The sequence below is a fragment of the Mustela nigripes genome, chromosome 11 (genome assembly GCF_022355385.1).
Source record: "Mustela nigripes isolate SB6536 chromosome 11, MUSNIG.SB6536, whole genome shotgun sequence".
Classification (NCBI taxonomy): domain Eukaryota; kingdom Metazoa; phylum Chordata; class Mammalia; order Carnivora; family Mustelidae; genus Mustela; species Mustela nigripes.
In genome coordinates, this window is record NC_081567.1 from 24,162,102 (window position 1) to 24,185,316 (window position 23,215).

A 23,215-nucleotide genomic window follows, 5' to 3' on the forward strand; every position below is an offset into this window, starting at 1 on the left:
GTGGTATGACCATGGTGCTGAGCACGATGGAGAAAAGTTAAGTGGGGGGGTGGGCAGAGGAAGTGAGCATGTTGGAGGGTAGTAGTAGAGATTTCTATTTTTTTTTTTTAAGATTTTATTTATTTATTTGACAGAGAGAGAGAGATCACAAGTAGACAGAGAGACAGGCAGAGAGAGGAGGAAGCAGGCTCACTGCTGAGCAGAGAGCCTGATGCGGGGCTCTATCCCAGGACCCTGAGATCATGACCTGAGCTGAAGGCAGAGGCTTAACCCACTGAGCCACTGAGGTGCCCCAAGATTTCAATTTTAAATAGGACTGTTTAGGAATAGCCAGGGCAAAAGCCCTGAGGCATTATCCTTGAGTCACAATGTTGAGAGGTCCCTGAATAGATTGGGGAGCTTAGTCAAACCACACTCCCCCCCTTAGCCCCAGCTTCTCATCTCAGTTGGGTTGCCTACAGACAAATCTACAGGGTTTTTGAATCATTATTTATTGAACCTCTGCAATGATACTGCTTTATTTATCAATACAGTGGAGTTTCTGTTTTGTTTTTGTTCAGGGTAGTCACATTTAAATGAGAGAGTTCACAACAAAATTTCAATATCCAACTTGGCTTGGGATATCAGACCTGTGCTCATCAGACCCACATGACTCTTTTTAATAATCTGTCCCTTTAGGGGACCACAAGCCTCTCTGTTCACCACAGACCCAGTCAGACCCAGCAGATCCCTCCCTTCTGCAGACTGCCTGGCCCTGGCTTCACCGGAGTTTACTACCACCCCCACCCCCAGTGCCTGTCTTGGGGAGCCCCTAACAATGATGGGGAATGGACACATGCCCTTTGCTGGGCAGGAAAAAGCAGGGGTCTCCTCCATCTTAGGAAACCTGAAAGAGGCTGCAGAAAGCCCAGCCAGTTCCTTCTCCCCCAGAATGAATGTTGGGGGGGGGGGGGCAGAACAGAAAGGGGCCTTAGGCTTCTCTGAGCTATCACATACTCTTGCACTAACTGGCAGCAGCTACACCCAGCCCCTGGAAATGCCTCTCCTAGATATTTCTACAGAATCTAATTCTCACACATGCTGTCTTGAGCCCCTGATTTCTCTCCCTACCCGAATCTGTTGTGGCCTCTAGAAGAGCTGCACTAGGAACTCTTCAACCTCCTACACCGAAGAAAAAGGGAGGTGCCCATTCACCCCAACTCTCTAAGGCTGCCTAGGTCCCACCTGCTTACCTCTCCTATACTTCACACAACTTTCAAACACTAAACCACGCCTAGATGATGCCCACACGGGTTTGTGTGTGTCTGGGATGTCATGTGAGTGTGGTCTTTGTGCGTGTTGATAAGGGTGCACTTCTGTTTTCACATGTGTCTGGGTGAGGGATGAGAGGGCCTCCGCGTGCCCGCATAAGTGCACCCACATGACTGGGTATTGTGTATCTTTGTGTGAGTGGGGGGGGAGTATGTGTGTGAATGGTTGCAACATCCTTATTCCTGACAGAAGGTCTCAGTGTGGCGGGCTTTTCTTAGCCAGCTTGTAACCCCTTCAAAGGCAATCCACTCAGGGACACTGCACCTCTGGCCTTCCCCAGAATCAACACACGCACTGAGACGCATGCACACTTCCTTTCAAGTGCAGCTCCTCTGGCCCGGGGGAAATGACAACTCTTGAGCATCCTCCCTCCGACAGCTTCCTCTTACCCCATGCCCTAGGTAGAGTATCCTCTATATGGAGATGGACTGACAGCACTGGGAAGGGATAAGAGCAGTGGCTAGGAGAGTCGAGAAAGGCAAACTGAGGACACGCTGGAGGAGTACTGAGCCGATGCTGGAGAAGCAGGTCCCACCCACACCACGCCCCTCCCGCAAGGGGGTGGAGAAGGGGTAGCCGATCCCCACTCGGGTCTTCCTCTGGGGTTCCCAGGTCTCACTGCTCTCCTGAAGCTGGAGCTGTAAGCAGCAGCTGGGACCCCCTCCTCCCGTGCATCCAACCCCCCTCACCCATCATCCGCGTCCAGGCAGTTGCTGATTGGCTGCAGGGAGCAGCGTCCCAGCTTCCCGTCTCCGAGGCGGGAGCCGAGCAGGTCCGAGGTGGGAGGCGCACTGACCAGCTCTGGGAGCCCCTCCCGAGTCCCTGCGCCCAGCGCCCTGTGCCCTACACAAGGGCCGTGCCAGGACTCCAGGCAAGCAGGTGCGGAGGGAGCAGAGGGAACCACGGCAAAGGGTAGGAGCAAGTCCTGCGGGAAGAGAGGCGCTGCTGCTCCAGCTGCTGCCTCTGCCGCCGCCACCACCGAACCGGCGTCCAGAGCGGGGCTGGCAGGCCGGGCGCGGAGACTAGGGGAGCGAGGGGCGAGCTCATGGAGCACACGCACGCCCACCTCGTAGCCAACAGCTCGTTGTCCTGGTCCCCCGGCTCGGTCTGCGGCTTGGGCTTCGTGCCCGTGGTCTACTACAGCCTTCTGCTGTGCCTCGGTTTACCAGGTGAGGAGTGTGTGGGAGAGGGAGGAAGGCAAGAGCCCCAAGGGAGAAGCAACCCTGCCCAGAACCCCCAGGCCTCGATATGCTCGCTGTGCGATCCCTGGCGCTCCCTCTGAAAAAGTTTAAGCCTTAAGGGCAACTGCGGACATTTCCAGACTGGGAGAAAGGAAGTTGCTGTGGCCTGGCGGGGACTCTTGTCTGCTCCTGTGTGTGTGTGTGTGTGTGTGTGTGTGTGTGTGTGTGTGTCACGAGGGTACGCGGCAGCTGATGGGCATGATTTGAGTACGGGTTGGTGTGAGTGTGCGCGTGGATTGGAGTATTGTATGCGCATCTGAAGGGATCCGTGTCCCTGACGGTGCCCAGTGGGGGCTGTGTATGAGATTTGACCGCATGTCTATAAAGATGGCTTAGTGGGGGGCTTCACTTCTCCTGTCACTCACTCCCACACCCACCCCAGCCCTAGGAAACCTCTGTCCCTCCGCCCCACTGCGTGTCCCTGCCTGATTTGAGGTGAAGCAGGAGACTGATACCCCGCACACTTTCTCTGGAGCCACTGGGATGGGGCAAGGGATGAGCCCCTGTGATCCCCTAAGCAAACGGGGGGAGGGGGGTCTCCAGGTTGGCTCTGGAACCATGCTTTGGCCAGGGCAAGGATCCAGAGACACACAGGCTACCAAGGCCACCACTTCAGGGGGTCACAGTCTCCTTGAGGACATACCTGTTCCCTGGCTTTGCTTCCCTGTCTACCCACCCTGGGCAGCTGACGACTGCTGCGGATGTCCAGCTGGTCCCACATCTTAACATCCTTTCCAAAGTGTGGCTGAGACTGGTGCTGAATTCCTGAAGAGAGCTGAGCTGCTGGGGGCTGGGGGGTGCTTGCTATTTGTGAAGCAGGGAGGGGGTTCCTGGGGTTCCCAGCTTGAGATAAACCCTTCTTCCAGATAGTCCCTGAGACAGTCTATGTGCAAAAAGATTCCTAAAGATCACTTACAGGGAGATGAGAGAGGAGAAAAAGGAAATCACTAAGAAAAAAATCCAATGTACAGCCTAGAATCACAGCATCATCTACTCTGTCATTCCGCATCCCAGGATCCTGGGAACTTGGGAGCTGGATTTCTGAGAGACTTGCTGAGATTTCCTTTTCACAACATTAAACCTGGTGGTCAGGGGCCCTGATAAGGTTGTTTAAATAAATGCTACAACCCCCCTGCACCCAAATTTTGGCAGGCATGAGAAAGCTAAGTTTACAATCACCAAACCTCTCTCCCAGCGAGTGATGAGGTTTTTATTACTAACTAATGGTTCTGGCTGCCCTGGGAGATGCTCAACCTCTGATTCGCCCTGCTGGGGCAGCAGCACGTGTCCTGTAATTACCTTGAACAGGAATTGATTTCAGTCCAGTCCCCACCTCCCCCTCTCAGCCCTCCGGAGCCTCTCCCAGAGCTCTCTTAAGGTGAATTGAGTTTTTGTAAAGGTTGGTTATTGGTGACACTTGCTGACCCAGAGAAGTGACAGGCCCCCTTTTCCCTTCACCTCTCATATCAGAATTACTCTGACCCCTCCACCTTCACCCCTCCATCTCCTCTGCTGACTGAAGTAGCCACTGTCTCTGGCTTTTCTTCTGAAAACGCTTTAAGGGATGGAGACATAAAGACAAGAGGAGGCTCCAAAGGTCCAGAGCAGGAACATGAGGATGAGCAGAACAGGGGAAAGCTCAGACCTTGAAACACCTCAAGGTGGAAGACAAGGTACCTCACACGTGCTCAGCTAACTCCTATGCCAGCTAGGGCCTTCTGACCCACAGCACTGGAACCTATTGTGTGCCAGGCAGTGCTAGGCACAGGCTCATCAAGGCTGAGCCCAGGATTTAGAGACTTAAAAGAGGGAGGGATTGGGATGAGAACTTGTAAAGTATTGATGGATACTTGGAAGGTATTGATGGGTACAGAGTAGTGACCACCTACTCTGTGCCAAGTGCTGAAGAGGGGCCTAAGGGATCTCAGGGAATCCCTAAGGTGCTGTCCCAGAGTTCAAGGAGCTCACAAGCAGAGCTTGTGTAGAGGCAGAAGGACCAAGCATTCTGGAAAAGGATGACTGAAGAGGCTTGGCTTTCGGAAAGACCATGGGCTGGTTTTGTTAATGGCTTGCAAGGTGGTTCAAAGGTAAAATCCTTTAGTCATTCCCTTAGACCCATAAAGGGGGACAATTATGTCCTGGTAACCAAGAATGCAGACTGCAGAATGAAGCAGAGCTTGGTGTTAACATGTGGACCTTCTGTGACTCTGTGTCTCGGTTTCTACATCTGTAAAATTGGCATTAGGAAAGCAGCTGACTCCTTGAATGATGGTGAGAAATAAAAACACTGACGGAGATGGTGCAAGTTAAGCACTCAGCTGAGGGCCCGACACCACACACTGATTATTGTTGTGGTGCTGCAGTTGTGGTCATCATGAAGCTGATTTGGTGGTAAGGAGGGGGCTGCTTGGCATGTGAGCCAGAGAAGGGGCTGGGAGCCACAAGAAAAGCACTTAGCTCAGGGCCTTACTCCTGCTGAGCTCACTACAGTATCCCCTCCCCACTCCCAGCCACCAGCAATTATAGCAAGCCCTCATTACTCTGCTACTGACCAGGATGCACAGCTATGCTGGGTGTGAAGTAACAGGCCACAGGGCTTGGTAATATTGTTGAAAACTGAAATTTTAATTGAATCACTTTTCCTGGCAGTGGACTCACCTCATTTCCAAATTTTCACAGGGTGGTTGGCAACATGGGTGAAAACCAAAGGGTGGGTGGGGAGTGGCTGAGTGTTTGGCAACAGGGGAGTCACTAACTGGGAGAAGCACAGATGTTTCTTACCACCTTCAGTGTCTAGACTGAAAGGAAGAGCCATGTGGTCCAATACCCTGCCTCTAGGAATGGCCCCAGACAATCTAAGTTAACTGGTCTGGAATGGGTCCCCGGGGGTCCTAATGTGAACTATTAGCAGTTAAGAACTTAAGAACTCTTAAAAATCTGCCATTTAAGAACTCTTAATTTTCTGTACCATAATTTTTCCCACCTCATTTTATCTACTACCCACATATATGGTGTATATTAAATAAGATTGTCTATATAAAATGGTTTAGCACACCACTTGGACTGAGGAAAACACTTATTGGTGCCTTCTCCACACTGGATCTTTTTCTATGTTAAATGCTTACATTATTGCACTCAATCCCCAACACATCCCTGGGATCTGTACATTTCTCTGAACCCATTTTTACAGATGAGCAAACTGAGATTCAGAGATGTGGGGCATCTTGTCTATAGTTACACAGACACGCCAGTGTGCAAACATCTGCTCTTTCAAGTCCACCACAGTGCCTTCATTATTGCCAGAAGTTCTTTTAACTAACCTCAGTTCTTCATGTTGTGCTCAATGGAAAAAACTGGTGTCCCAGCTGTTCCTAAAACTCTGTCTCTTTTCTCCTCCTTTTAAGTAAGCAAGATGTTTCTAACCTTTCAAAATGCATACAGAAAGCCAGCCAAGCTAACAAGGTAGAGTTGGGGACACTGATGGGGCCAACTGGGACAAAACTGTAAAAAGCAGAAGGCAGTGCAGGAGGAAGAGATGAGCCTGATGCCTGGGGGAAGAAGCGGCTGAAAAGACAGGTGAGCCTAGCTGATAAGGAAGGAGTAGCTGCAAAATTAAACGAGATTTGAAAGATATTTTTTAAATTTACCTTCTAAAAGGCACCAGGGATGTTAAAGGAGACAAGGTAAGGAAGATGATAGCCTGAAACCACACACCACCCAGCAGAGAGGAGCATTTCTGCAACAGCCGGTAGGGGAGCCAGAAACCAGGAGAAAGCACAGGTTAATACCTGCCTGTGAGGGTCAGTGAGAGATGGAGTTGATGAGTCGGTGCTGGGACACACAGTAGTTACAGTTGCTGTTGACCAGGAATGGGAAAATGGTGACCAGTAAGATGGACTGAGCACTCCAGATGTGTTCTCATCCACCTGTAAACATCTTTTGAGAAAATCTAGTAAACACGGTCTGTTGATAGACCTCTAGGGTCTGAGTCCTGGTTTTGCTACTTATAAGCTATGTGACCTTAGGTAAGTGACTTTAACTACTCTGTGCCTCACCTTCCCCCTCTGTAAAATGGGATGATGGTAATAATGGCACATACCTCACAGAGTTGCTCTGAGGCTGTGGTGAGTTATTCACTTAACACACTGCCTGCAGCACTCTGTAAGTCATTTTTTTCACCATTTAAAAATTTAAAAAATTAAGGAAAAATTCTCAACTTGTTTTATGACACCTGCTTTACCCTAATAACAAAACAGACATTATAAGAAAACTACTGACCAATATTCTTCGGGAACACAGACACACACACACAAAAATCTTCAACAAAATATTACCAAATCTAACTCAGGAATATATAAGAATGATAATAAGCCAAGACAAACTTGGGTTTATTCCAGAAATGCAAGGCTGGTTCAACATTTGAAAATCATCAGTATGCTCTACCATACTAAAAAACCTAAAAAAAGAAATCCATATGATCTTCTCAATAGATGCAAAAAAAGTATTTGACAAAATTCAACATTAATGATAAAAACTTATCAAACTAGGAATACACAGAGAACTTCTTTAACCTGAAAAAGGGCATCAATAAATAACCTATAGCTAACATCACATTTAATTTTGAAAGATGGAGTGTCTTCCCTCTAAGATCTGGAGCAAGACAAGGGTATCTGCTCTTGCTACTCTGACTGAACATCACACTAGCTGAAATTCTAGCTGGGAAAGAAGAAGAAAGAAAAGGTTTACTGGAAGGAAGGAATTAAACTGTTTCTATTCACAGATGATATCACTGACTTTAGAGAAAATCACAAAGACTCCACCAAAAAATGCTCCTAGAACTAATAAGTGAGTTCAGCATGTCTGCAGGACACACTGTTAGTTTGCAATAACCTATCATATTTCTATATATTAGCAACAAACATTTGAAACTAAAACTTGGAATTTAAAAAAAAAAAAGATTTCCAAGTTCCTTTGAAAATCCAGAAAAACTAACATTAGGCTCATATTCCCAGACAGCTAGCTGTGGCTGAGGAATAGGCTGCTTTCCTATGCAGCTGCTTTTGGGCAGTGTGCATGCATGCATATGTGTGCACATTATATGTTATATAGGTAATAACACTAATATTATTCAAAAACCTAAAAATATAAAAAGGCACACGTTGCAAAATCTCCCTACTCTCCCTTTCCCCTGTTTATCAATTCCCAAATCCACCCCATCAACAGGTAACAGTTGGTCAGTATCTTGGTTCCTTATTTGTTCTTTCAGAACAAATGTACACATTTGTTTGTGTGTACACATAAACAAATAAGAATAAAGGATTTCAACACTTTAACTCTCCTCAGAATGAGCACATTGTACACACTGTCCTCCATCTTGTTCTTTTTCACTTAACATATTGATCATCCATAATGTTATACTGAAGCTTCTTCATTCTTTTATGAAGCTGCATAGTATTCCACTATATATTTTACCATAATTTATTTAATGGCTGCCCTTTTCAAAAGCACATGGATACCCTAATGTCAGAGTTCCTACATGCTGCACTTAATTGTCCTCTTTAACCTGTACGGCTCCTCTTTATGTACACTGGGCCTTAGAATCCCTGTTATAACAATGGGAGAAAGAGCACTGCGTGAGGAGTTCTAGATTCCAGGCTTGGTTCTGGCAGTAATTCACTCTACAAGTCTGTCAAAGACCTGGGAGAGCTGGGCTCTGCTTGTTGGAGACCCAAGCACAGACCAATGAAGTAGCTATGTTGGAAGCTGGCTCGGCTGGGGTCCAGACCAGTAGCTATGTTGTCCATTTCTCTGCGTGATTTCTGTAGTGACCTCATGTGTCATTTCTGTTTTTGAGGTTGAATATAAAATGCCTTGCACTGGAACTGAGTGGACATGGATTTGAATCCTGTATCTTACCCATGTGTGTTGTGTGATCTCAGATACGATACTCCAGCTCTCTGAGCCTCAGTTTTCATTTATAAGAAAGCAGGCAGCCAAGTTCAGCAATTAATCAAGAGGTCTCTAATCCCAAACTGCCTGGGTTTGAATCCTAGCTCCCTTACCTGCTAGCCTCTGACCTTGGGCAAATTTCTCACCCTCTCTGTGTCTTAGCCTCATCAGTGAGATGGGATCATAATAATACCTATCTCACAGGGTTGTTGTGAGGAACAAATGAAATTGTAAAAATGTGTAGCAGCATTCTTGGCACATGTGTGCTCTCAAATAGAGTAAGAGTTTAGTAAATGTGATTAATCTTCTGTGCCTTCCACTGTTGTGGTGGTAATCCCAAAGAAAATATGCAAAGGCTTCTCACAATCCCTCAAACATTGTGGGAGCTCAATAAATAGTAGGTAGTGTTGTTTTTATTGTCTGACATGTCAACAAACTTTATAAATCCCCTGAAGCCAAACATTACTTTATATATACAGGTCTTTTCCATAACTGCACAATTCCACTCAAAGTGCACCCACCAGGAATGAAACTCTTTGCCCTGGAAAACTAGGAAAGAATTATCCAATGGATTAAATCAATTCCATCATAAGCCTAGGGAATTTGGTACCTCTCAGAGAGGTGCCTGAGGTTCAGTGAAACCTCAGAAAAACTGTCAGTCCAGAACATGAAACCTTCTTCAACTAAAATTGATAAAGGGTCTGACCAGCACTCAGCAAGATTGCTCTGCATGCTGCATACAGGACCATGGACAGAAGAGAGGTAGGGAGACCTCTCTTCAGACCTTCAGTGGTAGGTAGACCCTGCCACTGAACCTCCATGTGATCGAACTATGTGGGCAATGCTGATAGGGGATGCTAGCCCTGCAGAGGGTGCCTGAAATGTGGGGGCCAAGGGAAAGCAGGTGTCTCGAATTCAGAGACCTGCTAGGAGCAGCCAAATAGTGTAAATGCACACACAGTGGCCCAGTTTTAAGAAACGCTTCACTTACCCAAAGAATCATGCTTCCCTACTGTGTTTCTGAAAGCCTGTGGCTCTTTTGGCCTCTCTAATTTCCCCCCAGTGATAGAGACATATTTACCAAAACCACTGCACTTTCCTCTTAACTACTGCTAGGGGGCGTATGTTGCACTTACTATGTGCTAGGGATTCTTCAGAACATTTTATAGGCACTAACTCATTTAATTCCCCCACTGACCCCTTGAGACATGTATAGTAATCATGCCCGTTTTTCAGATGAGAATGCTAAGATACCCATAGTCACATAGCTAGAAGCTGATAGTGATACTCAGTACTACTGGCTAGCTTTATTCTAAGAAAATGGCAGCCCACACACAGTGACAGCTGACAACTGACACTTGGGCTAAATCACAAGGAATGAGGGTGACAGAGAACAGAGAGGAGTGGGGACTGGGGGAGGTCAGAAAGCACCACCATCACTCCCCTCTTCAGCCAATCCAGTGTTGCCAAATTCTTCCAAAAATCTAGGAATCCAGATTTTTATGTGAAACATCCCAATGTTTCAATGTTGGCAACTAATTCGAAAATTTTTAAAAACACTATGCAAGCCAGCGCTGCATGAGCCAAACCAAACATATCTGCAGGCTTGATACAGCCCACCAGGATGCAAATTCACAAACTCTAGAGTGGGTAAAGCTTCATTAAGCACCAAGAAATGCTAAGGGGGTCACAGTGGGTGGAGAATAAAAACAAGATGCTAGGGGGAGGAGCAAGCAGTAAAGGAGATGGAGACCCAAATGAATATGTGGCTTTAAAAAAAAAAAAAAAAGCATGCCAACTCAGGAAACCAGGGATTTGGCGTGACTAGAAGAGCAAGCTCCCAAGTAGTACCGCAAATTGCATGTTGACAATGTCCTGGAAGACAAATCCACCTTTTCTTTTTTAAATGGAAGAGCCCTCAAAACCTGACAGCATGGTGGATTAGGATGTGGTCTTATGGTCCCCACTGATCTGGATTCAAATTCCAGCCTCATGACTTCCTATTGGTGGAGCTCTGGCAAGTTGCTTGAACTTCTCTGAGCATCAGTGTTCCTCTCTGCAGAATGAGTATAACAGTGTCTTTTTCCACAGGGTGTATGATATGGACAAAATAAAGCAATGCATAGCTAGCAGGGGCCCCAGTGTCTGCCACTAACAGGAAGAAACTGAGACTTTACCTAAAGTTGCAGAGCTAGGAATGGCAATAAACCAGAACTTACTTTCCCAACTCTTATTTAGTTCCCTTCTTACAAAGTCACACTGCTAGTGGTCTCTTGAGGAATCAAAGTGATCGGTGTAAAGGGGAAACGGGCTATGAAACTTTAGAGTTCGGAGTAATTATCTGGATTTTGAGGGGTTTTGTTGTTGCTATTGTTGTTTTATGTGGGACTATTTTAGGTGGCACAGGCCAAATCATTATTAAATCTCTTTTCAGTTTCCTCAAACCTTCTGACTCTGTCAAAGGGAAAGTTTCATCTTGGTGCTAGTGTCTTTAACACCTTTTCATGTGTGCTAAATCTCTCTTTTTAACAGACACAGAGCAGGCCTAGGGCTCAGAATCTAGCTAAAATGTAAGGTCACCCTTGTATTATCACTGTATTTATTTTTAAGAATATCTTCTGTTTATAGCAGGGAAGTGGGTTTGTGATTCAGGTTTGTTATTTGTCCATGCTGTCCAATATAGTAACCCCAAGTCTCATGTGGCTATAGAGCACATGATATAGCATAACTCAGGAACTGACTTTTTTAATCTGACTTCAGTTAATTTACAATTAAGCCTGGATACTCAGTTCAGTTGCGGGAAAATAAATTTATACTTGGGACAATGTGGGTATGTGAATCTACTCTTTTCAACTGTATATTTTATGACATCTAAACAGAGATCAAAGATTTCCACTGAAAGATTTAGCATCCATAGAGAAATGTGCTCAGAATGTAAAATATATACCATGCTTTGGACATTTCATATGAAAAAAATTAAATATCCCATTAATAATTTATGTTGATTACATCTTTGATGATACAGTTAAATAAAACATACTGCTAAAGTTAATTTTACCTGTTTCTTCTTATTTTCTTAATGTGGCTGCTAGAAAAATTGAGATTGCATATGTGGCTCACATTGTATTTATATTGGACAGAAGTATTTTAAAATTTTTCTTAAAGATTTTGTTTATTTGTCAGAGGGAGAGAGCAAGCAACCACAAGCAGGCGGAGTACAGGCAGAGGGAGAAGCAGGCTCCCTGCTGAGCAAGGAGCCTGATGCGGGACTCAATCCAAGGACCCTGGGATCATGACCTAAGCTGAAGGCAGATACTTAATCAACTAAGCCACCCAGGCATCCCTGGACAGCAGTTTTATAAAAGGTATAAATTTGGGGGGGGGGGCAGGGAAGGGAAATCACTTTAAAACAAAATGTTGAGTAAAGAGTTGTACAGAGAACACAAATAGATGGAAAAAATCATAATGTTGGTGGGCCAGTCACTACTATCTGGGGAGCCCTGATCTCTAGTACAATGCTCTTAATACAGAAACAGAGGCCCTAGAGAGGACAAGGAATTTCGACCAAGGTTACACAGCTAATGAGGTATAACCTTGATCCCAAATCTTTTAGATTCCACGTCCACTGTGCCTTGACCATGGCAATAGTGATAACCATGCCGACTCTACTCCATCAAGGGAAATGTAAGGAAGGGAAGGTTGGGGTTTGGGGAAGATGTGGTTACTTTATATCTGGTGGGATTCAAAGTGAGGGAACTTCTCTGTGTAGATAAGCCAGGATCTTCACTTTTCTATCTCAGAGGCTGAGTAACTTGGGCTTCTCTTGAGTAAAGGTTATGACCAGCTGAACTACACTGAGAGTTGGGACTTTGAACCCAAATATGTTTCCATTTTGCTCCATGGCAAAAACAATGAGACAAGATACAAGAAAGTGCAATTAGACAACTACATCTGCATTTATTGATTCACTCATCCATCCATCCATCCGTCTATCCATCCATCCATGTGCCTGGCACTACCAAGTACCAGGCACTGTGCTAGGCACATAGCAAGCCTAAAAAAAGCCGCTCCCTGTCTGCATGCTCATATGATACACATGGGAAAGACCAGCATGATCCCAAACCTGAATAAATGTAAATAGTCACGTGGGAAAGAACATGAAGGAGAGGCACATGGTGTTAGAAGAACTTTTCATGGGGGGACCTGCCCAATGGGGAAGCCAAGGAAAGTTCCCTAAAGAGAACAACTGGAACCTGAAGGCCGAGGAAGGAAGGAATGGAAGGACGAGTCAAGGGGGACAGGCTCAGCAGTGACTCTTAGGCAAGAGGGGACTGGTGGCACATATCAGAACAGAAAGAGGGTGAGTCTTGAATGCCAAAAGGCAGACTGAGGACAGGAGGAAAACAGGGAGTGAGATGCAAGCAGAGGAAACAGGAAGCCAGAGCTTTGTAGAAACCACACAAAGTGACCCTGATTTGGGACAACACATTTTACAGTGTTGACTTCTTTTGACTTCTGATATTCGCCAGTAACTTCTTTTCTTTCCCCCCTCATCTGCCAGAATGTTTACCAGTTGAAGACCTGGGGTGATTGCATTTCCACCAAAGACATTTCTTATTGTTTTCAGCTAGGTGCAGCAAAAACTATCAGCCACATCGCTTCACAGGAGGGACTCTCCACAGACCCACACATGGAGACATGTGCACACATACACGCACACACACGGACATACAAAGATGTATGCACACACATAGACACAGAGACGTGTGCACAGACTTGTACACACAGAGAAACATGCATAAACATACACCTACATGGGGACAGATATGCATGTGCACGCACACACACATGCACACCCACATACCCCCTCTTCCCACAGTCAAAGGTATAGAATGGCCTGGTGATTCTGTTCTTGCTGCAGCCCTCTGCTTTTAGAATTCCTGGCCTCAACACCACGGTTCAGCTCCACAGAGCTGCTGATAAGAACCATCATCTGCCTCTTGAACGAAAAGCAGTGGCCTCCCTGGAAGGTGGCAGAATGGAGCAGTGATTAGAGAAAGAACTCAAGAGGGAGCAATGCCATGAAGATGGTAGAGATGGGCATTCCTTAAAGGAATCACAGGCCCAAAATCTTGACCTTCACAGAGTGTGGTCCCCCTATTACGGCTACCCTCCACACTCAGAACCTTTCCAGAACACCACCCGTCCTGGCCAGCAGGCATCGGGAAAGTAATACTGGCTTAGGAATTAGGCATAACTGGGGGTTCAAGTCCCAGCACTGCAACCCTGCTAGCTGTGAAGTCGTGAGCAGTAATTTACCTTTCTCGGAGCCTCTTCCAAGAATGGGGGTGATAACACCAACTTTATTCACTTAGCACATTTATGTGGCACCTCTTTCATACACCAGGCACCCATGTAGGCACTGGAGGAGAAACAAAGAATGCCTGCACAGGTGTACATTCTACCAGGGAGACAAGTGGTAAACAAGTAAACCGATGCATAAACACTATATGAGATACTGATAATGCTATCAGGAAAACAGCATGGTAAGGTGATAAGAAGCTACAGCAGACAGGGTGATCAGGAAAGGGCTATCCAAAAAGCCGATGTCTGCACTGAGACTGGAACAATTGGAAGGAGCTGGCCTTGGAAGCACAGGGGAAGGGCATGCCAAGCACAAGGACCCGCAAGGGTAAAAGCTCAGAGGTGGAATGAGCTGGAACAAAGGCAGACTTGTGTGGCTGGAGTATGATGAGCAGGAGGGAGAGTGGCAGGAGATGAGGAGAAGAGGTATACAGACAGGACTAATCCGGATTTCACTCTAAGTGTTGCAAGAAGAGATGGGAGCCTTTTAAGAAGTTGACATGACCTAATCTGAGTTTTTCAAAGGTCTTTCTGGCTGCTGTGAAAAACAGATGGAAGGTGCTTTAAGAGGGAAATTGCAAGAACATGTTGTAGTGTGAACGATCTCTGGGCTCTGGTAGGAAAAAGTGAGCAATACCTGTACAGTGCCCAACACAGTGCCTGGCACACAGTAGGAGTATGGGTCAAGGTTCATGCTCACAGCCTCTCCAGTCCAACTCCTACCCCAACAACCATCACCTCAGTCTCCAAGTAAAACAGCGTCAGACTAGTAAAACGAGCAAATGAACAACGTCCTCAGACATCAAGGACGTCTGTGCCTGGCTCTCCAGGCACCATGGCAAAGTGCCCACAGCACAAAGAGAGCTGTCATCTTCGTTGTGGCAGTGGGCAAGTCCTGCTAATGATCCAGCTGTCAGTCGCAAGAGTCCTGAACAGAGAGAAAGCAAGTGTCTGGACAAGAAGAAAAGGGTCACCTTCAGCACTGTCATCTGACAAATGAACAGAATTGAGTTCTGGCCCAGCCCAGTAGAGGGACACCGTCACCGTGACTGCATTCAATTCTAATGACCCAGGGTACAGCAGAAGAATGGAATGATGCCCCTAAGACTGAGGTGGAAACTCCAACGACACCCTGAAAATGGACAGAGAGTTTATGGAAGAGGGGAGAAAATGGTGGTTTCCCCTTGGATTTTCTCAGAGTTAGAACTTCTAGCCAGAAGAGGATGGCTCTAGGAAGTAAGAGGATTTTTTTTTCCTTATATCACTGTCAGTACTGAATGCTTTCCTCAAAATGCTAGTCAGATACATGCTGCTAGTTAACATCCTTCCCAACCACCCTCATATAACCTCCTGAGGAGGCCTGGACCTGAAAATCAGACCCCACAGAATATGAAAGAAGTCTGTTGAAAGTCTTCTTAAAAAGCATCACCTTGCCTATTAAGATTCAGAAGCAATCTCATAAAAATTCAGTTTTCTCATAAGTCTTGAAAACTGAGCTCTCCCTGACTGCCATCAAGTGCCAAGAACCAAGTAGCCATAGCCTCCTTTATATGGCATTTGTACTAACCAGTTCACCACAGTCCCCACCTTTCCCTATTGTACCCTAACACAGATCTATAAATACATTATATTTTTATATATTTATATATATGTGTATCTGTGTATATGTATGTATGTATGTACACACACACACACACACACACCCCTGGCCTGATTCTCTCACTTGTGTTTCCTGCTGTGCTCCTATAGAATTTTAAATTTACTGTGTTATTGCCTTCCCCAAATTTGGCTATGTAGATGTCACACACACAAACACACACACATTCCATAGCCATTTATACTACCACACTTTTAGCCTCATCTACTCTTTCCAACCACACTAAATGTGAGCACTGAATGGTCTCTTGTGAGAGGTGAAAACCTGGATTTGAGATCCACAGGACTTTCCAGCTGTGTGCAATTAAATTCTCTGAATGTCAATTTCCATATCTGTAAAATGAGGCTAAGAATGTCCCTCTTGGGGGCGCCTGGGTGGCTCAGTGAGTTAAAGCCTTTGCCTTCTGCTCAGGTCATGATCCCAGGGTCCTGGGCTCTCTGCTCAGCAGGGAGCCTGCTTCCTCCTCTCTCTCTCTGCCTGCCTGCCTCTCTGCCTACTTGTGATCTCTGTCAAATAAATAAATAAAATCTTTAAAAAAAAAAAAGAATGTCCCTCTTGTTGAGAACACATGAGACAATGTACCTGGCATACAACAGGTGCTTAATAAATAGAAGAGTTTTTTCCCTTAAGATTACAAGCATTTCCTATCAGATTCCCACCTGGGCTCCTTAGGCTATGTTAAGGATTAGACTCTACTTCATGAGACCCTACTTTGTCCCAGAGGTTCTAGGGGATAAGGATGGGGGAAAGACAAACATGAACATGACATGGCCCTGCCCTTAAAGAACTCACACACTCTAGTTGGGTAGAAAGGCAGGTCAATAATCATAATATAATGTGACAAGTTTCATAACACAGGAGAGGTGAGGATAAGGCATTTAACTTCCTGTGGGTCTTCAAACTTATCTTTGCCTGGGAGCATCAAAAAATGCTGAGCTGGGGTGCGTGGGTGGCTCAGGAGTTACGCATCTGACTCTTGATTTCGGCTCAGGTCATGATCTCAGGGTAGGGAGATCAAGCCCCACGTCGGGCTCCACACTGGGCATGGAACCTGGTTGAGATTCTCTCTCTGCCCCTGCCCACCCCCACTCTCACTCACTCTCTAAATTTAAAAAAAAAAAAAAAAAAAAAATGCCGAGTTAGGCTTTGAGCCCAACAGAACACATTGGATCTGAGTTATCTCCATGATACCAGGACCCCCTCTGGGGGGCCTTTGCAAATACTTAATGGGTAGGTGGGTGGGTAGATGAATGTGTGGATGGATACAACATCAGAAGAATAGGTGACTGCTTTCTTGATCTCATAAATGTAATGTCTGTACTCACCTTGCAGAGACTGAAGAAGCATCTTGAGCACAACTATCATCATCACCACCACCACAACTACCATTTACTGAGCACTTATTCCAAACCAAGCACTGAATCAAACCTATTATTCCACACTGCCTCATTTAATCCCCACAGCAATGCCTGTGAGGTAGTACTTCTATTATATCTAGAATATATAAGATTGACAGTGGGGGAACTGAGGACCTGAGAAGTAAAATAACCTGCCCAAAGTAATTCAGCTACTGAGCAGTACAGCTGAGATAGAGCAGGCCTGTGTACCACTGCTTTATTCTGCTTGCCACTGGGCCTACTGCAGACATTGGTATTCAGGGCATGGGAAAAGACAAATGCTGTGTCTACAGACCTCTGTCTTGGTTCACCCTCCCAGCCTGGTCTTTGCAGGCATTTTGAGGGACTATGTCTTCCTTCCTGATTAAAGACTCTCCCAGTGTCCCCATTGCCCTCTCCCCAAGCAGATGGTTTAATTACTTGAAATTATTATTAAGCAAGGACAGGCAGGTGAATTCCCTGCCTCCATCCCACACCTAACCTACAAAACAGAAATTGAGATGCCTTTTTTTTTTTAACTTTTTTTTTTTTTAAGATTTTATTTATTTATTTGACAGAGAGAGAGATCACAAATAGGTAGAGAGACAGACAGAGAGATGAGGAGAAGCAGGCTCCCTGCTGAGCAGAGAGCCCAATGCGGGACTCGATCCCAGGCCCTTGGGATCATGACCTGAGCCGAAGGCAGAGGCTTAACCCACTGAGCCACCCAGGCGCCCCCTTGATGCCTTTTTTTTTTAAGTAGCATATTATGATGAGACAATTTCCATGAAAACTCTGTGGTCTTCCAAGTCCTGCTAAGGTTTCTGCTATCAGCCCTAAGTGGGCTTAGTTTCAGTTAAGTGCTCAGAATTCCAAATCCGGTTCATGTGGTAAATGTTTATTGACCACCTATTATATGCCAGGCTCTATTCCTCATGCTCAAAAAGAGTCATCAATAATAGCCATTAATGTTAATATAGTGCTAGCCAATAAGCAAAGAGAATTAAAATTTACAAAGGGCTTTCTCATCCTTATGAAACTGAACCTCGGAGGAGTTAAATAGCCTTCTCAAATTACTACTGGTAGGCCAAGCTGAAAAGCAAAGCTACATCCTTGAACCTCAAATCCAGGGTTCATCATTCTACGACATATGCAAAGGTGTCAGAGGCAAGAATGATCCTCAAAATGGAGCCACCCCTCTGAATCCTGCCAAGACCTTCTATTATTCATTCATTCACTTCTAAATTATGTGCTAACTACTGGTGGCATGAAAACAAATAGATCCAGGTTCCTGCCCTCAGGGAGGACACAATCTAGTTGGAGAGATGAAGAAGTAACCCACATTAAGCCTCGAAATTGATAAGAGATAAGCTAGAAGGAAGCCCACATACAAAGAGGAAGAAATCAACCCCACTCTTGGTTTGGGAGGCAGTGCTGGGAATGCTGTAGGGGTTAATCAGGGCAGACTTTCTGCCCCTACTGTCTGGAATTCACCTTTCTCCTATCTGGGAACCAATATGCAATGTGAGTTCTGACCACAAGTCTGTTTCTTCATCTTATTTATGTACTGAATATCTCCTTCACATGAGAACCTTTGCTAAGACAGAGAGACAAATGAATTTTGCCCATGCTTTTGAGATATGTACCGTCCAGTGGACAAAACAAGTAAATTGAAAATTATAAGGTTGCACTATGTGAAATTATCAATATTTGACCAATTTTTACCTTTTAAAATATTCAACCTACTACCCTGTAATGTAATAATTTGCTGTTCCAAAAAAAAGCTCAAGATGCTGTGGAAACCCAAACCAGTGTTCGAATACTGTACTCATGTCTCTACTACCACACCCCACATACAGCAGGATCCATGGCTGAACCCTGGATAGTACAGTTGCTAAAGCCTTGATGCTAGAAACAGTCATTTACCATAATTATAACGAACATTAACAGAATGCCTACTACCTGCTAGGCACTGTTTCAAGCACTTCCCATGAATTAACTAATTTAATCCTTCTAACCCCATGAAAAAGGTACTATTATTACTCCCATTCTGTCGATGAGAAGACTGAGGAACATGGTAAGCTCTTAAGTGCAGTCACGCAGTTAGTGCTATGGCAAAGCCAGGCTTCTGCCCCAGACATCAGGAGCAAGAGCCTGTGTAGCCACCTACTCAGTTGAAGCACTAATAGTACTTTTGGTCAGGACAAGGTCTTTGGTTCCAGGATCACCCAGGGGGGTGCTTTCATTAAAGATCTCAGGGCCCCTCAGTGGCTCAGTTGACTTCATTCAGTTCAGGTTGTAATCTCAGGGGGATAAGATCGAGCCCCACCTCCAGCACCGCACTGGACAGGGATTCTCCCTGAGATTGTCTCTCTTTCTCCCTCTGCCTTCCCCCCAACTTGTGTGCACACATTTGCGTGTGCTTTCTCTCTAATAAATAAATAAATCTAAACAAACAAACAAAAAAGAGGCAAGACATGATCTCCTCCACTGAAAGGGAAATGGCGGGTTGAGGCACCTACCTTCAGGATGCAGAATTGTAAAATCTGTCCATGCTGAACCCCTTTAAAATAAGGGGTTTCCTACTTTATCATTTTGGCTAAACTACAGATCTGGATTCTTTGTTACCAGCTTTAATATTTAATAATGGTTAAATTCGTTTTACCAATAGTATTTTATCAGAATGAGGAAAATGGATTGAGTTTTGGAGCAAACACAGACAGATTGCTTTGGGAACAGAGGGGCAGGGGCCAAGACAGAGCTAACTCTGCAGTAACTCGGGTATAATATGATGCCATCTAGGTTTAAAGGCTGCACGAAACAACTATTTGCCAAGCACCTACCATGTATCAGGGACTATACTAAAGACTAATAATGTGGCCCAAAATAATACAGACACAGACTTGCTTTCCAAGAGCCCGCAGCAACAGGATGACCATGGAAAGAGAAAAGACAAGGTGGTTCTAAGAGATACCTGAATCAAGAATTAGCCGATATGGTTTTACAGGTGGGCAACAAAAAATTACTGCAAGTCTCAAAACCTGGGAGTATAATTAATAATGACCAGGAAACTGACTGAATTTTTATTAGCTTCTGAAATCTTTTTATAATCTATTCATCTGAAAAAAAAAAGGAGATCCAAGTGATGAAATTAGAATTCCTCATTTATGAATGCTTTTGTGAATGTGGATTCAAGAAAAATTACCAGATATTTTAATTTTCTGCTATCTCGCTCCCAATACCCATCACGCTACCTGTGAAATAATTTGTGATAATTAACATTTGTCTAATGCTTTTCCAGTGTGTGCAGTGGCTTCCCAAGTTTGTCTCCTTCAGTCCCCACAACAACCTTGGGAGTTTGCAGAGCAATTTCACTGAGGTTATCACTCTGGATTCTTGAATGCTCATCCTTCATTTCCCTCTGGTCCTCTTGCCAGCCAAGCCTGTCATTTTACGGTTCTGCAAACAAAGCATGCTTTCACACTTCCTTGATTTTGAACTTGCGGTTCCCTCTGCCGAGAAAGCAGCCCATCCCTTCCTTGTTCAACCAACGTGTGTCCTAGTCATTCTGGGAAACCCTGGACAGGCAGAAAAATGCCTTTTACCCTAGAGCCGTGAGGAAGGCCTAGCCTCCTGGAGTACGAAGCATCCTAATGGTGCCCATGTCAGGACAGACTAGCAGGCCAGTAGGCACAAGTTCTGTCCTGCAGCTGACTTCGGAATCTTTAGAAGCAATGGTCCCAAGGCCTTCTGCCTTCTTAAAGCATGCAGCAGTTAACACTATGCAGTTGGACAGTACGGAGGTTAAATCCTGGCTGTGTGATTTATTGGCTATGTAAGCTTGGGCAAGTCTCTAAACTAATCCTAAATTCCTTCCTCTATAGAAAGGAATAATAATAATAACAACTATTTTTAAAAATGAGGGAAGCAGCAGTAACTAATGCAAACTACTTATCAGTTTCCAGCATATAATAAGAGATTGCTAAGTGGAAGCTATTATTTTCATTATTAAGACCAATTCCCTTGTGGCAGAAGAAGGTAAACATTTCTCACCATCAGCATCATTACTCCACTGCTACTATTATTTACATTTTCACTTATTCTAAAGGAAAAAAAAAAAACAAACCCTTGCTTTTCCTACTGACACTTTCCCTGTTCTCTCTTGGAAATGATATTTCTGCTCGGAGGAGAAAGAGAGGTAGTTTGTTTTGTTATAAAAAGGGGTACAGCAAAGTATAAGGGACACCCATCTGGGCTGTGAACAAGATGGCTCATGGAGAGTCAAGAACAAAAGCCATCCAGACAGAGTGGACAGAAGAAGTGTTATAGAAAAAGGGAACTGCACAGGTGAAGTCTCAAATGCTGGAGAGAATGTGGCTTATGTGGGGACCTTCAGGTACAGTGGTTCCTCTCAGCTGGGACACAGGGTAGGCAGAAGTCTTGAGTGAAATGGGACGGATAGGGGAGCAGAGGGCACAACTACAATGGTGCCTACCAGGCAGCCTAACTCTTCTAAGTACTTTCTATGCATTAACTTACTTAGTCCTCAAAATCAACTCCATTTTATAGATGAGCAAATAGAAGCACAGAGAAGTTAGGTAACTTGCCCAAAGTTACACAGCAAGAACATGTCAGATCTAGGTGCAGTGTCCATGCTCATTACCAGCATGCCAAAAAGGCATTGCTTCTTTTTCTCTGTGACATTCAAGCATGTGTCCCAAAGCTAGAAAAGAAACAGACCCCTCCAAAGCCATGATGAAGCAAGCCATCTTTCACCGCTGAACTCAGCTTGGGCAGAATGGAAAGTACTCTCTCTCTGCCACCTCCCAGTGTACAGAGGTAGATTTTTAGAAGTTCCCAAACATAAAACCATTTCCATATAATTACGCCTCCTTGACCTACATGTCATTCAGCTGTGTGCATGGACTGGAGGAACAAAAACCAATTTCTCCAACCAGAGAAAATTGCTTCTTGAGGCACGTAGGTAATTAGACATTGTCTTCTGGGCATGGCCTGTTCCCTGTCTGTCCCCATCTCCTGGCATAGGTGCTGCCACTTCAACCCTGCATCTGCTAGAATACAGGTCTCATGATGGAACAGAACATCCACCAGGACCATGGCCTTGGTGGTGTGCGTCAGGGAATGTTCCAATGATCTTGAACACCCAGATCCCATGGAACCTTCCCCTGCCAGCCCAAGAGGGAAATGGGTACACATTAAGCTGAAAGATGTTACCTCTCAAGCATTTCTGATGGCTCCTATCAAATTTTATATATGAGGAAGCTACATATTGAAAGTTTTAATGAGGTTTATAAAGGACCCTCTATTCTTTATCTCCCCCGTGCCTCACTACCCCCTCCCCAGCCCTCCTTGATGTCTGTGTTTTGATACAGAAATAACAAACATCTTACATTTTGATACAGAAATAACAAACATTAGGGGTTTTACTAAGTAAAACCTAATGCTTAAAGCCCTTCAATGACTCTCCATTTCCTCAGGACAAATTCTACTCAAACCAGGATGCAAAGCTGTTTGAATAATTCGAATCAGATGCCACTACTTCCCCACTTCTTCCCTAGTCAGACCTCCCCACACCCTAGCTCTCTCTCCAGGCAGGGGCAGGCAGACAACATAAATGAGTGAGGTCCGGTGGGGTCTGGTTAAGCTGGACACCACCCCCACATGGAAATGTCACCCAGCATGGCCTCTCCTTCTGATTTTCGAAAGAAGCTCAAATCTTCAACTAGATGTGAAATACCAATTTGTAGATATGACAACTGAATCAGAAATCCTAAAGACACATCTACAGCCTGGAATCTACCCCGTTTAAGTCTCCAGGCTATGAGCTCCATTCCATGCTGAACTTTTAGATGTTCCAACAGCCATTCTCTCTCTCTTGTCTCTTGGCCTTTGCACATTCTAGTCCCTCTTGTTGGAATACTGTGCTCCCCAATCACTTGACTGGTTCCTACTCCTCCCATGTCACTGCATACATGCCACTTCCTCCAAGAAGCCTTCCATGTCCTCCGCGTTAGACTGTTACCCCTTCTTAAAGGCTCCCATTGCATGCTGTCTTCTGCTGTTGAGGAGCTTCTGTCTGGCTTCTGCCAGGCTAAAAACTCCAGGAAAGAAGAAACAATTTCTTCTGGTTTACCATGACATCCACAGCTGTGGCAAGGTGCCTGAACACAGCAGGGAGTCAGTATCTGTGACAGAAGGAAGGGGAGGAGGCTGGCCTGAGTAGTCTGTGATAATGCAATAAAAAGAAAGAGAGAGACTCACTCCAAAGTCTCTTGGGTTGGACTGGTAAACAACAA

General features: G+C 45.1%; 1 protein-coding gene across 1 annotated transcript in view; it reads left to right on the plus strand.

The window, feature by feature from the left end:
- Positions 1-2,356: 2,356 nt before the first annotated feature.
- GPR139 (G protein-coupled receptor 139) overlaps positions 2,357-23,215 on the plus strand; it is a 39,676-nt gene continuing 18,817 nt past the window's right edge. Inside the window, exon 1 of the mRNA XM_059415966.1 lies at positions 2,357-2,480. Coding sequence (XP_059271949.1) covers positions 2,357-2,480 — 124 coding nt within the window. The remainder of the gene's footprint in view (positions 2,481-23,215) is intronic.